Raw genomic sequence first — 13,850 nt, forward strand, 5'->3', positions numbered from 1 at the left:
ATAAATATGATCGTACTTTATTTATACATTACCCTTTTTCTTTATTAAAAGTTGACCACAATGACCGGACGGATCAGACATTTGTTCATCAGAGCGTATGCCTACCCAATATCTCCAAGACATTTGAAAATAGACTGTGCCCCTCAGTGACTCTTCAACGAAAATCTTCTTGCGTAATATTCAGAGCCTTGGAGACATGTCTGCGAGGTTGTTATCGGTTGACCAAAGATCAAAATTAGTTACACGAGCACGATCAGAATAACATGGCCAAAGTTTCGAATAATTGAATGGGAATCTTTTTCTGCTTCATGGCTTATATTGTGATTTTCATTGTGTAATATATATTGTGTTATTGCGCGTCTATATTTAGAGGAGCATTCTATTTCCCACCAGGATCCCCAAATTTCCTACCGGTTGGGAACCACTGGTGTAAAGTAATATTTTAACCATGTTTGAGTTCTAGATCAGGGGTGAGCAAGGTTTTTAGGCCAGGGGCTAAAAATTTCGCCCACCTAGACTAGCGGGCCATGTCAGTCTGACGTAAAAGTTACATTTTGATAACAATGTTCATACGGTGTTACAAAAGCAAAGTGGAAAACAATAAGCCTGTGTCAAAAATTATCCAACTGACCGAATTTTGCCCACCCCTGTCATAGATGTAACAACTTCTATGAAAATGGCCTAATTTTTCGACAGCAACCTCAACAGGACTGTATTCAAGTGAGGCGGAAAGTAGACAGATACCCAGAAAGCTAATATTAAAGAGTTAGCGAGGGATACGATTCGCGACACATAAGTGTAGTATTAAAATGGAACAGCGAGGAATTTTAGCACATTCTCAAAATTTCGGATACCTAGGGGTCAATACAAATTGCCATCAGATTGAGCTAATACCACAACTGCCTTACCAATGACTAATTCTGATTAACAAAAATATCTATCCCAGTCATAGAAATCATAGAACGAGTCCAGTCACCTCACTCACCTAACCCAAACATATAAAATATCCTTAACAAAAAATATTGCTGACGCCAGGAAATTTTTGTACTGTTCCACATTATAGAATTTATTTTTTGCCACTAAACATGGTTGGAGCAGCTTTTCTCATTTTTTGAGCAGTTTTCATTTTTGGTTGTGATTTCTGTGGCTTTTGAGATTTCTTTGTTTGCTCAGACTGCCTCTTCTTCTCCTTGGCAACCCTGGAAATATTGTTATGAAACAATTAATTTTGATTTTTCTAAGCACAACCTTGGTGACATCATAGTTGAGCAAGCAGTTTGTTGGAGCCAGGGCTGTGGCGTCTGAAAATATTCGCAATAGACTCCCAACAACATGAGTTAAAACTGATTTCAGTCCAGATTCTTGGTTTAGAAATACAAACTACCGGTACTGAAAAAACATTACAGAAATATATTTGTGTTGGTATGCAGCAAGACTTTTCGAATCACTCGAGATAGAAACATTCTGTTGCGAAAAATTCAACTACAACCCCGAAGTCAAAAAGAATCTTATTTTGATACCAAAAACCTTAGCATATGCAAGCCTTTTTTTTTAACAGACTGATAAGAACGATCAGGTCAATTATTCCTTTCGAGTTTTAACACAAAGTTTTGACTTATTTTATCTGCAATTCAAACTCCCGTAAAGTTTCAAAATATAGACTCGGCTCTATTCTAAAAATCAGTCCTGACAGGGACGTAAGACTACATAAATTGCCTTTTATTATCACATGTGTATAACAGATGTTATCAATACACTGTACACCACCCACGAATAGGATGAGAAAATTACTTAAACATTCCCATCTTAGAATTGGTTGGGTAACTGGATAAGACTGAATGTGATATTGCATTACCTGATAGCTTGCTCTCTTTGTGCTTTACGCACTTCAGGCTTTTGGTTACGCTTTGCAAGAATTTCACTCCATGATGCTCCCTGAATGGCTCTCTGGAACTTCTGTGTGCGACGTGTCCTCTTCTTGACTACTTCTTCCTGAAGTAATAAAAAAGAAAGTGATTTAAAAAAAAGGTAAATGAAAATGGGATTCTATAAATAAGATATCAAATCATGACTCCCATTGTATTCAAGCATCCCTACAATAGAGGTAACATATACATATCCAGCAGTACAAAAATTATAGACCAAGGAAATTTTATTTTTCAAGCAAGACGAACACATTCACGACATCATAAAAATAATCTTATTACAGTAACATGTTAAAATGGTTGCGCCTTGATAATTAAATTAAAAACAGAATTCAAGATCTCTTGGTCTTATAATTTCTATTTTATTTTCCATACCAGGCTAAAATAATGACTTTGCTACGTCAATAATTTTTAAAACGCAGTCAGGATAAGCATGCTATAGCCTATAATTGATTAAAAATTTCTTAGAATTTTGTGTAATACTGTTCAGTGTTCACCCTCGCTGTGAAATATGCCTAGATTGAGAATAGTTCATCAGAAACATTTACGCGTGCTTATAGCTTCATAACAACAATTTTCAAGGATCGGGTAGCCCAAGGCCATTTTTCTATTATCCTGAAAGAGGGCCTAACAAACAAAATTTCCTGTCAAACTCAAATCCTTGACTTTTCAACAATTAACTTTAAACCTCACTAGCCAGAGACTTCTTTGTTAGAGCTCAGCTACAAACAAAAACAAATAACTACTGTATTTTTATTCTTGTCCTTGTAAGTTTTCTGAAGACTTCTTCTCGAAAACAAAGACTCTGAAGTTATCATCGAATACAAATACTCATTATTTTAAACAATATGCTATTGCACATGTTTTCATCATGCCACCTATCTGATGAATGTAACAGCCATCGAGTATTTCGGTGGTATTACAGTGGTTTTGAAAATATCACTTAGTGATAATAAATATATACAGAATAGCTTTACATCTTTATAATAGGAACTGCACAAGACAATGCGAAATGGAAAAGGTAAACAATTAATAGGATAACAAACAAAAAATAGGATACGATTTACATATTTATCCCGGGGAGAGCAGAGCCAATAAAAAGGCCTAATCATATGGCGAACCACTAGATATGTCCGGTTACCGTACCAGCTTATGTCGAGTATGGGATAAGTTAGCTAGTTATTTGTTTTCAGATGCATGGACTTGATAATGGAGGAAGCCGTAACTGACCAGCAGTTACGTCAGCCACCATGAGGCAGGGAGGATTCCAACAATCCTCTCGCACATAATTATGCTCCCATGCGATTCAACCTGATGTTGAGTAATCAGAAGTGCTGTGGCGAGCTTGTTCTCAACGCTTACTACAGCACAGTCTACCCGATTCAGAGAATAGCCCCACATTAAAAGAAATTATATAAGTGAGTGCAAAACCCTCCTTAATGAGACGGTCCAGACCTCCATATCGACAAACCGGCACTGCGCAATAAATTAAAAAGGAGCGCAATCTAAAAGCGTCACTATTGGATTAGACTACCCAGATAAATTAATCAGATTCAAGAAAAAACCAGACCGTAAAATATAACCCTAGCATTTAGGGAAGTTTTCAGCAATGAACCGAAATTTTGACCACTTTACTGCCATTGCGATTAATTTGAATTATTATGAAGACAAACATGGCGCAGTGTGACACATCTGCTTTCATTTCAGAGACAAATGATGTTTGTTTTATTAAACCAAATGTCGGAACATCTGGGAATCTGCCCTACTGACATTGGCGCGATTCGCCACGACTTCAACTAGAGGATAAGTCAGAATTAAACATGAGTTAACAAGAACCCAGCAATCTAACATGCAGTAATAAAAAACAACTAACCATTGTGCCTTTCTTGTGTTTCCTACGATACAACACAGTCCAGCTTATTTTCCTGGGATTCTTCTTTTTTACAAGAAGAGCAGCACATTTTGCATTCAACAAGTTGAACACCTTGCCATCGAGACGAGCAAAACGCTTCCCGTGACCCGGGTATATCTTTAATCCACTGAACTGACAGAGCTCAGTCCTTAGAAAAAAAATACGGAATCAGAATTGATGGCTAAGAAGGGTTAAAATTCGCGACAACCGACAATGAAATATACTAAATTACATAAAAATGATAATCACAATAACGCATGAGATTATATGTTAATAGGAATAACGAATATATGCCGAATTTATTGTCGATGAAGTAAGATAAAAGTGATATATATGCACCTACCTCATCTTGTCCGATGGCAGAAAAAAAGGCCGCGTCTGGTTCGAGCCTAGTTATCACCAATGTTGACAGTCAAAGGTCGTAACGGTTCAGTAATTTATTACATGCCACAGTGATCAGGGAAAACTACTAACTTTTACAAAATTATATTAAATCTAAGTACCGATATCTCACCTAGGAAATGAGCGCTGATAATTTATTTTCCCGAAACAGGCAATTTTAAGTTATACTCTATATTTTGGGTTAACCAATGACATAGCTTCACTCAGTTTAGAGGTTTGAATTTTGAGAGAAAGAGAGAGATTTCATCAACCAAAAAATGTAAAAAATAGTCATCAGTAAAATAGCACTAGCAAAAAAATCTTTTTTTTTGGTATGGACAGGAGGAAGCGATACGACAATACGGTCATCGAAGTCAGCTCCCACCATATTGAAACCGGCTTTCAAGTCGACCGCAAAATGAAAAAGACAAAACAAATTTAATAGCGTAATAACTAGTACTCATAAACTTGTCTCAATACTTGAATATATATCAAATACTAGGACGAACACGCGTATAATCACACCGATAAAGCGTAGCTTCGCAGGTACAAATTCGATGAGGAATGAATATTGTGTAGCCTACTGTGAGTGTACCGGACTCATTATTTTTAATACGTATTGAACGTCGCCCGTTGACGAATTCTTTACTAAGTCCGTACACACTAAATGCGTAAACGTTAACAAGAAATTGCAGCTGTACGTCCATTTTTTGTCTTTTTCTGCGTCCGTTGTGCATACGGATACTTAATATTATAGTATTCATGTGATGAATAAGAATAACTTTAACTCTTTAAGATATAACCGAAAAAATAAAGATCATAATAGAACAATTAATCTGTTTCATCTTGCTTTTAAAAATTGAACGAACAAACATGGAAAAATCTCTTCTTAAAATGAAAACTTTATTGCTTCGAAATATATAAAATATTGACCTTTCCAAAAATTTGATGTTGTTGATTTTCAGGTTCAGATAGGATTTTTCATATTTACCACACGAGGGATATGGTATCCGACAAAACTATTAAGGTAAGTATCAATATTGCAAGTTCATGTGTAAGACTATTTGTAGTAATAATTTTTAATGTGAAAGCTCAAAGATGGTTGTACTTGTAAGCGAAATTGTAAAGCGGGGGTTCTCGGTTCTCATAACGTTAATACATTTTTCTGACTTCTGAACTGGTGCACTCTACCAGAATATGAGAAACCAATTGTTTTAAATAGTCATACAGAGCGATGTTTATGCACACACATAACATGTGTATATATTTTTCGTATGTTTGATTCCGTCAACTTTTTATGTCTTAAAATTGCAACAAAGTGTGAACAAGGTGTGGCATATGATGTCATGCAAGATATATAAATATCTCGGCCTACTTTGATGATGTTACAAATTAACATGCTTGAAATAGAATCTGTTCCAAATAGATCAATAAATTTCATGTTGTTTCCGTTTTAAATAATACACTTTATTATTGCTTTAGACTCGAATATAAACGTGCATAATATCGATTAGAAAATTATGAGATAACGTCATCGACGTGACAAATGTTTGCTTTGCGAAGTCGGGAGAAACATATATATATATTTACTATACGAAACAATCCTCAATGTTGGGAAAAGTTGGAAATAGCTTATTGAATATAGACCAATTTAATGTTACCTTAACATTAATGATGGGTTCTTTTATTGGACACGAAGTCGACATATAGATCTGATGTGGAATGTTTAAGATTTCAATGTATTGGGATCATTTTCAAATGTTCACCACACACGTTAAACTCAATATTCACGCAATCAAAACATCACCCATTTGACAAAAAGGTGAAAAATTTGCACTGATCCGTTGGGGTCTGATTAAAAAGTTTTCCTCAGTACCAAACATCGCTGTTCCAAGTAGGTTATCCGTCTTAATTAAAGAATTAGGAATTAATATGACGTACTTGGCTCATCTATGTATTCATTTACAATTACTCATCTCATAATGGCAGACAAGCAAAACTCAACTATGTGGCCTCGCCCATTTTTTCAAAAATTGTTTGTCGTCATGACAACCTAAATTAATGTCGGTATTTTGAATTTTATGGCATAGTTTACCAGTAAACAATTTATGAAATAATTTTATTCCCATGTATTTTTTTTTTTTTTTGCTGTCCGAATAATATTACACTAGACTCAAGTTGCTCAGTTTTGAACACACACGGACCCCATTCAAAGTAAGCTGCAGTAAACGAAATGGTAATTTTCCCGTATAAGAAAACATTGCCCTAATTGCCATTGAAAATGCTCACACTGTTTATGGTATTATTTGTGTTCAAATGTATGCGATTTGTACTAATCGAATTATTTAAAGTTTTGCTATTCCTATTCCAGTACTCAATTGGTTCTAGACCGGATCAGTTATAATTTGGACGCTTACCACAAATGTAAGATTAAATTTTAACGTAAATATTGCATTGCCTCGCCCGACCTCCAGACCGAGAGGTTGTGATTCGAATCCAGTCTTTGCAGAGTCCAGCCCCATCGGCTGACTTGTTCAAGCAATTTGCTAGTGCCAAATTCATGTCGTCGTTGGATTCGAGGCAGACAATCGTACACGAAAGAATTGGTATTATAAGAGATCGATCTGTTTGGTTTTAGAAGTTATAGAAACACGTTCTCGATCAATCCACTCGATTTACCATTCAATATATATATATGTATTCTAAACAAAACTAGTCCAAATCTTCTAGTTTTTATCATGAAAATTCTTGTAGATATGAAATTAACTAGCATAAACAGATCATGGTTAATTAGCCGAATGTCTGACGCAGAAATGCCTCGTTTTGGCACCGAACATTCTGATAAATTTGCCAAAAATAGTTCTGTAGTCGGTATTGCTTACGATTTCAATTCTTTACGTCCTTCGACCGGTGTAATTGTTTTATTACGTAGGAATGGTTGAGATAATGTCTTATCATTCGATCTCTGTTCATATATATTGATTTCATTTCAATCTCTTCCAAGAAATTTGTCAAGTATTATACGAACCAGGTCAAATATGGCTTGTCGCTGTTACTTTTAAGGCGAGACTATATTGTGGAATAAATAAATAATTAATTGTATCTTTTTTATACGGGGATTATTCTTGCTAATGCAATCATGAATAGTCACCCACAGGTAACTGATATACAGCGCTTTCATTTGGTTTCGTTGAGCAGTGTAATAATAAATAAAAGAGTTGCTGATTCACGAATAGCCAATTAACCAATATTTCGTCATGAATAACATTGTTATATGCACGTAATACATGCCATTTAATTCACGATACTGCCAGTATGCGACATTTTATCCGTCTGGGTTCCCACCAATTAATGAACTCAATGAACGTTCCAGACTATTGATATAAATCACTGATGAGAACCAACAAGAACGAAACCAGAAATATGGTAGCTGCCGAATTTATCTGCCTGAAAATCATGCGGGGATATATCTAATAATAGTTTTACTTTCTTCCGAATACGGCTTTTCATTCGACCCAGGAAACAAAAGTTTTGCAATAAATACACTTAAAATCTTGAGTACAGAGGGTAGACCGATTATTCGATTGTATCTTACTAAATGTTTACGTTAGTTTCAACCCGTGTAAGTCCTCTACCTCCGAGTAGCCTTCCTGCGCAGAGTACCGTTTGTGACAAGATGCAGAATAGATTGTATATTCCATGTAAATGTGTAATCATAAAGTAGTGACATTTTTTTAACAAAAGCGTGGTTGACACTGAGTATTATTTGGACGTGGATATAAAATCATACGGAAATCTGATATGGCATATAACGCAATGGAGCAAATACAAATGTTATTGGTTTTTGACCTCAACATATACGAATTACTGAAGTTGGATCTGATCGCATTGATCACTGTTTTAAAACAAACTATTCTAAATCAAATTTATGACCATAATCTGAAAACGACAATTTGGCATTTCATATTTTCTTCGTTATACAGAATAATTAATTACATGTCAAAAAGTTGAGATCTGGGTCGACCAACATTTATACATTCAGGTTGAAAATCATTCAACCCGAGGTTGTAGCTTTACAGCAAATGCCACATGCCGTAGATACCAGGTCAAAATAGTTGAAATAAACATATTTTCCAGAGTCCGGAATACGCCCTTCAATACAAACTTGCGAAATTAATTGGAAATTGATGGGATGTGAAAATGTTTTTTGACTTACTCGTACATTGAATTTTATGTAAATACGTTGACAAAATACCGAAATAAAAGTATACCAAATGCCTCAAACCCATCCTGTTTACCATAATTATATGATACAATAGCAATTTATTTTTCAAAGATTTATAACTCTTCAAAGACGACCAATATTTACATTTAAAGTAAAAAATATATATATATAAAAGTCGAATTAAGTTTTCAATAGCAAATGTTATAGGAAAATAAATATTGAGTATATCAATAAAAACTAATGTGTACAGCGGACTGGATTGAAAAATATATATAATTGAATATTGCTCCATCGCTGACATGTTTTTATTAATTCGTACTTTTTGCCAAAAATTGGTGACAATACTCTGAATCATTTCAATGGCATAATTTATATTATAATCATGTGCGTATAAATATATGTTCATGCATAAACTCATGCAATGAATATAAACCTTATTGATGTCTCGAGAAATGGTCGCGTTGTGAACCTATGCGATATTTTCATTATTTGTCCTGTACTGGAGTTAGTTGTTATGTTACGTAAAATTTAAATTCATTTTGCTGTTATGTTTTAGGAAATCCGGTTTATAAATAATACCTAAAATTTACTATATGATGTTATATATATTCTTTATATCAGAACACGACCTATAAATCAAAAAATCAATATTAATTATTCCCAGCTGTTTTGGTATGGAACCTGGCTGAGACATAATTATTTCCATATATCATATATATCAGACAAATTTGACTTCAATTTACATATATGATATGATATTTCAATACAACTAGTAGTATCGCGCTACGGTAAATATTAACAAGGGAATACGCTATTGTTTTTCATCTTATCCTACGATAGATGCCGCACATGGATTGTCTGTGTTTTGTAGTTGAATTTAAAAAGAATTACTCCAACCTGATTGTAGAATTGAATTAATGAGTAAAAACTATAAAATTTGTGACTACCTTCGGCTGAAAATTCAAATTAGTTTTTTTGAAGGTTTTGTTTTGAAATGTATTATGCTTCATTTGTGGTACTTCAAATCTAAGCTTGGATCAAATTCAAAATTATTCTGACCTCAATTTTGAAGGTGACATTTTCATTAAAACTCAATCGCAGGACAAAAAATTTTCAGAACAATCAAATAACTTTATTGCGTCATTAAAGTCATATTTAAGCCGGTCGCGTGCCTCGTCACGAATTTTCCATGAATGAATCGCAAATATATATTCCGTTTTATTAGCTTAATTTAGATATATTATAGAAATAGTTATGTCTGGCGGCCGATCACGCAGTGTGATTCATATAAAAAGTCGCGTAAATTTTAATTATGTCTATTTGCCGAAAATTTGATTGTAGATTTATATCAAATTTGATCAATTTGATAATTTCTACTTCCGTTTTTTAATATTTTGCCGAAAATTAGTTAGTCAATTCATTCTCATCTATTTGATATGTACATATAAGGCAGTGAGTTTAACATTTTGAATAAAAATATTCGATAAACTGTAAACGTTGAGAAAGATTGAGTTTTGATATAATACCACAGTTGCAATTGAAGAGAAGAAATATAGGTGGTATATTCTCCGACTTGTTCACGAAAGGAATAATCAGGCTTGTCCATGGGATGGGATGGGACAGCACACATTTGTATTTCCCATGGGACACGAGGGACACAAAATGCCGTAAGATTTTTGGGGAAATGATGGTGAAACATTTCGTTATGGACTTTATGTCTATATATTTGAGCAGAATTTACTTGATAGTTATAAAGAGCAAAATGTATTCAGCATTGCCAATATACTTTGTGAAAGGCAACAAATTTTGTCGTTTTGAATGTCTCTTTGAATGTCTCTTTGAATGTCTCTTTTGAATGTCTCTACTTACTATAGTAGACGATAAAACAGAATTCAACAACTTTCATTGAATTTTATTCCAATGGGAATCCCATGGGATGGGTTGGGACAGGCATAAATTGCTACAGGCAGAAAAATATGTCCCATGGACAACCCTGGGAATAAAAAAAAGACTTTGAAAGCAGTTTTCTTACTAGTATTTGTAGATGATAACAGATAATGCAATCAATTGCAAGAGTTGAAAATAGTCAATTCTTTCTGTAGGTGATAAGATGTGGTAATTCACAAAAGATTTATTGGAGACACAGTGAACCTGTGCATCGTTGTTGACTTATTGTTGTTGTTCGCGGTGTGTATTAAGTTGTTGTGACAATATTGGTTTCCTTTTAAACTACAGGATCGATTTTTTTCAATTTCCAATGGTTAATTGAAGAGTGTTATGTTTGCTAAAACAATGCATATAATATTTTTGAACTTTTCGAGCAATTAGAAAAATTACTATCTCAAATTTTTCGTTGGTAGATTTTTGGGAGCAGCTGGTAATCTAACATTGTACGTTTATAGCAATGACACCAACATTTGTTTCTGCTTTTTTATATTAAGCATTTTATCGCATGTTTCATAATAAGGTTTTTATAATGTTGAAGACAACCAGTGTTCAAATTGTTATTTTTTTAATCTATTAACGATAAATAATGTTTGTACTTCATAGGTTTTAAATAATATTTTATCGATTTTTACTGTCCGAAACTGTCTAGCTCTAGATTTACAAGTATTATCGTCGCACTTATGACATAATTAATTCGTGGGCGCAATGGCCTAGTCTAGTCATTTCCTAGCGGTTTAAAGCGTTGAATTTACGGTTGTGGGCTTGGTGTAATAAATTGGGTAAGTAGTGCGCAATGAACGAATCTAGGCACTGCCGAACCGAAAGATTCCGGTCCTTCCAAAAATACAAAGCCTTGTTCATAGTGGAAACATAGAAAAACGCGTGCAAAAATTTAAATTTTGCAAATTATATTTGTTAATAAAAGAATGTATCTTCGTATCTTCGACCAACATGACCATGAATCATGATTGAGTTTAAATGTGAGTGATGGAACGTGACAGTAATATGGCTTTTATTTCTTAATATTCGGCAAACGTGACATTTTTTCTTTCTCGTCAACCATTCACTATGAACTAAATGGTCGAAATACATCAAAATTGTCTTTTTAAATTGTTAACTCATTTTAACTTTTTGCAATAAACATATTGCTAATAATCATACATATGAATAATGAGATAGTTGTTGTGTTTTCCGCACTCGGCTTTATTTCTTATTGACAACATTTTCACACATTGTCGATGCTAATCATACTTGGTGGACATGTTAACTGTGGTGTTTTCATATATTATATTTAAATAGTCTTATATACAAGTTGTCTTATTTTTGAAAAATCATTATTGTCAAGTGTTCATCAAACTATCATCTTATTTTATATATACATAATTTTTGTCCATCGGTAACCTTTGTATTATGATTAAGAAACATCTGTCAAAATTAATGTTCAATATAGCAGAATAACAAATACGTGTTGTAAACCGGTATCAAACATATTTTGGGAATGGTTCTGATGACGCGGCTGAAAATATCTAAATTATGAGTTTTGACGCCTTAAAAGTTGCATTTCCGAAATGAATGACGTATTTGGCATTTTCTTGGTGTGTGAATGAATCACTTAAAATTCGGTAAATAAAATCGTTCACCTACGAAGCCTTGCATTGCGGCAAAGCCACTTTTTATAGGGTGTCGACCGAAAATAACCAAATTTGAAAATTAAATCATTTATGTAAGAATATTTATCTCAGATTGAGAGATGGGGCTATACAGTCTTAGTGACTGAAACATATTTCATCATCGATGAGTGACGCCATCGCACTGAGAGTTGGACAATATTTTTCATCATAAATATGATCAATATTTTACAATTGATCACGACGCGTCAATTGGAATTAGACTACAATCGCTGACCGAAACTGAATTAGCATTATAAATTAGTGTTCTTTTCATGACGTCTCTCGCAATCTGTTCGAACTCGTGAGTGAAAGTACATTTAAAGGAAAAAATACAATTTCCTCACTTCAAAACTGATAATTGTGAAAATTAGAGAAAAGCACTTTCAACACTTCTCAATCATTGGGAAGAAGATGAAAAATATCGGAGATGATTTTGTCAAATGTTTTCAAATTCTTCTAATTTTGAAAAACGTTGCATTCTACGTAATCGCAAGCTATAGCTAAATAGCGCTTGTCTGCTCTGCTAGTTAACTGAGTTGTTTAATTTCTAAACTTCACTTAATATATACATCTACGTTAGTTCATTTTGTGCACTATAATCTTGAGAATCAATCGTTAATTAGAAACGTGCTGCAATATTTATGGTGGAATTCGGAAAACACCGTTGATGACACGCAGACTGCTATATATTCGTAGGCGATTAGAAATTTCCAGCGCATTATAAAAGAAATATAATACATTTAAAATTTTGTACATCACGTATTTAAGAATGAGTTCTATTCCAAGTGCCATGTTTCAAATTAGGCATTTTCGATTATATGACAAACCATATTAAATTTATTGTTTTGAAGATGATTGTGTTGATATGCTGTAGTGCTGCGAAGCTCTTGGTTGCGTGCGTTAGGTGTACTCGGGCGTCAGTTATGTAAAAGAAAATTAGGTAGAAATTGTTAGACGAGACAAACTTTCTATATGAATAAATTTTGTGGAATGTTTCTGCTCTTTGAAATGCAATTTGATTACCTCAAATCTTTAGTTGATGTCAGGCAATTCACTATTCTTTTACGAGTAAACATCTACATTTTGTTATTAGAAAAACTTGGATTTCAAAGTCATATTGAAAAATATGAACAAAAATTTTTGAGTCCTTAAATTTTCCAATTTTGTGGTAGTTTAGAAGTCACAAACATTAACTCAAACGTAAAAGATAATTGATTTTTAGTGCAGACTTGGTCGTTTGTGCAACTGTTGTTTACATTGGGATCAAATGAGAGAAGATTGAAAGTTGTAATATTTAATGAGCAACCAAGTCATTTAATACTATTATTCTATATTGAAGTTTGAACAATATAATATAGTAGTTTTAATTAGGGTTCTTTTCGATAAATAGTTGTTACTACTGGGCAAATCAATTACACAAACAAAAAAATCAAATATTTGTTTCCAATTCTGGGGTAAAATCAGTATTTCATCATTTTAAATTCACAAGTTTGATTTGGGAAAAATCAGTACGTAGGTAAGCTACGGAATATGGGAGCATAGTGAAAACTGCCATTCTTGCAGTGTACTGCACCCATTTTCATATTATTTCATATGTCGTAAAGTTTTAGGTCGTGAAGAATGCATTTAATTTAACTTAAAATTCATACAGTACAGGTTGTAAGTAAATCAGAGAACAGAGGTATATTTTACTGTATATGATGTTTCACAAAAGCATTCGTAAATTGGGTGAAGTTTTTTAGAGTAAAACAATTGTTTGGAAAGACAGACTCAAGGACTTTGACATTTAT

The 13,850-nt window shown here is 33.6% G+C and overlaps 2 protein-coding genes across 2 annotated transcripts in view; both read right to left on the reverse strand.

The window, feature by feature from the left end:
• Window positions 1–13,850, reverse strand: part of LOC120338145 (uncharacterized) — a 76,325-nt gene that overhangs the window by 15,336 nt on the left and 47,139 nt on the right. The window lies entirely within an intron of this gene.
• LOC120338330 (large ribosomal subunit protein eL24-like) lies at window positions 1,040–4,332 on the reverse strand. Its single transcript, XM_039406311.2, has 4 exons — window positions 4,181–4,332; window positions 3,799–3,985; window positions 1,856–1,992; window positions 1,040–1,199 (listed from the first exon to the last, which is right to left on the reverse strand). The coding sequence occupies exons 1-4, from the start codon at window positions 4,183–4,185 to the stop codon at window positions 1,067–1,069; spliced, it is 462 nt and encodes a 153-aa protein (XP_039262245.1). The 5' UTR covers window positions 4,186–4,332; the 3' UTR covers window positions 1,040–1,066.

Source organism: Styela clava, chromosome 10 (genome assembly GCF_964204865.1).
Source record: "Styela clava chromosome 10, kaStyClav1.hap1.2, whole genome shotgun sequence".
In the NCBI taxonomy this organism is placed as follows: domain Eukaryota; kingdom Metazoa; phylum Chordata; class Ascidiacea; order Stolidobranchia; family Styelidae; genus Styela; species Styela clava.

Coding starts and splice junctions, on each gene's coding strand:
- LOC120338330 (XM_039406311.2), bottom strand. Junction 1,993..3,798: donor AACACAAGAAAGGCACAATG/GTTAGTTGTTTT, acceptor TTATTACTTCAG/GAAGAAGTAGTCAAGAAGAG. Junction 1,200..1,855: donor CAAAGAGAGCAAGCTATCAG/GTAATGCAATAT, acceptor CAATATTTCCAG/GGTTGCCAAGGAGAAGAAGA.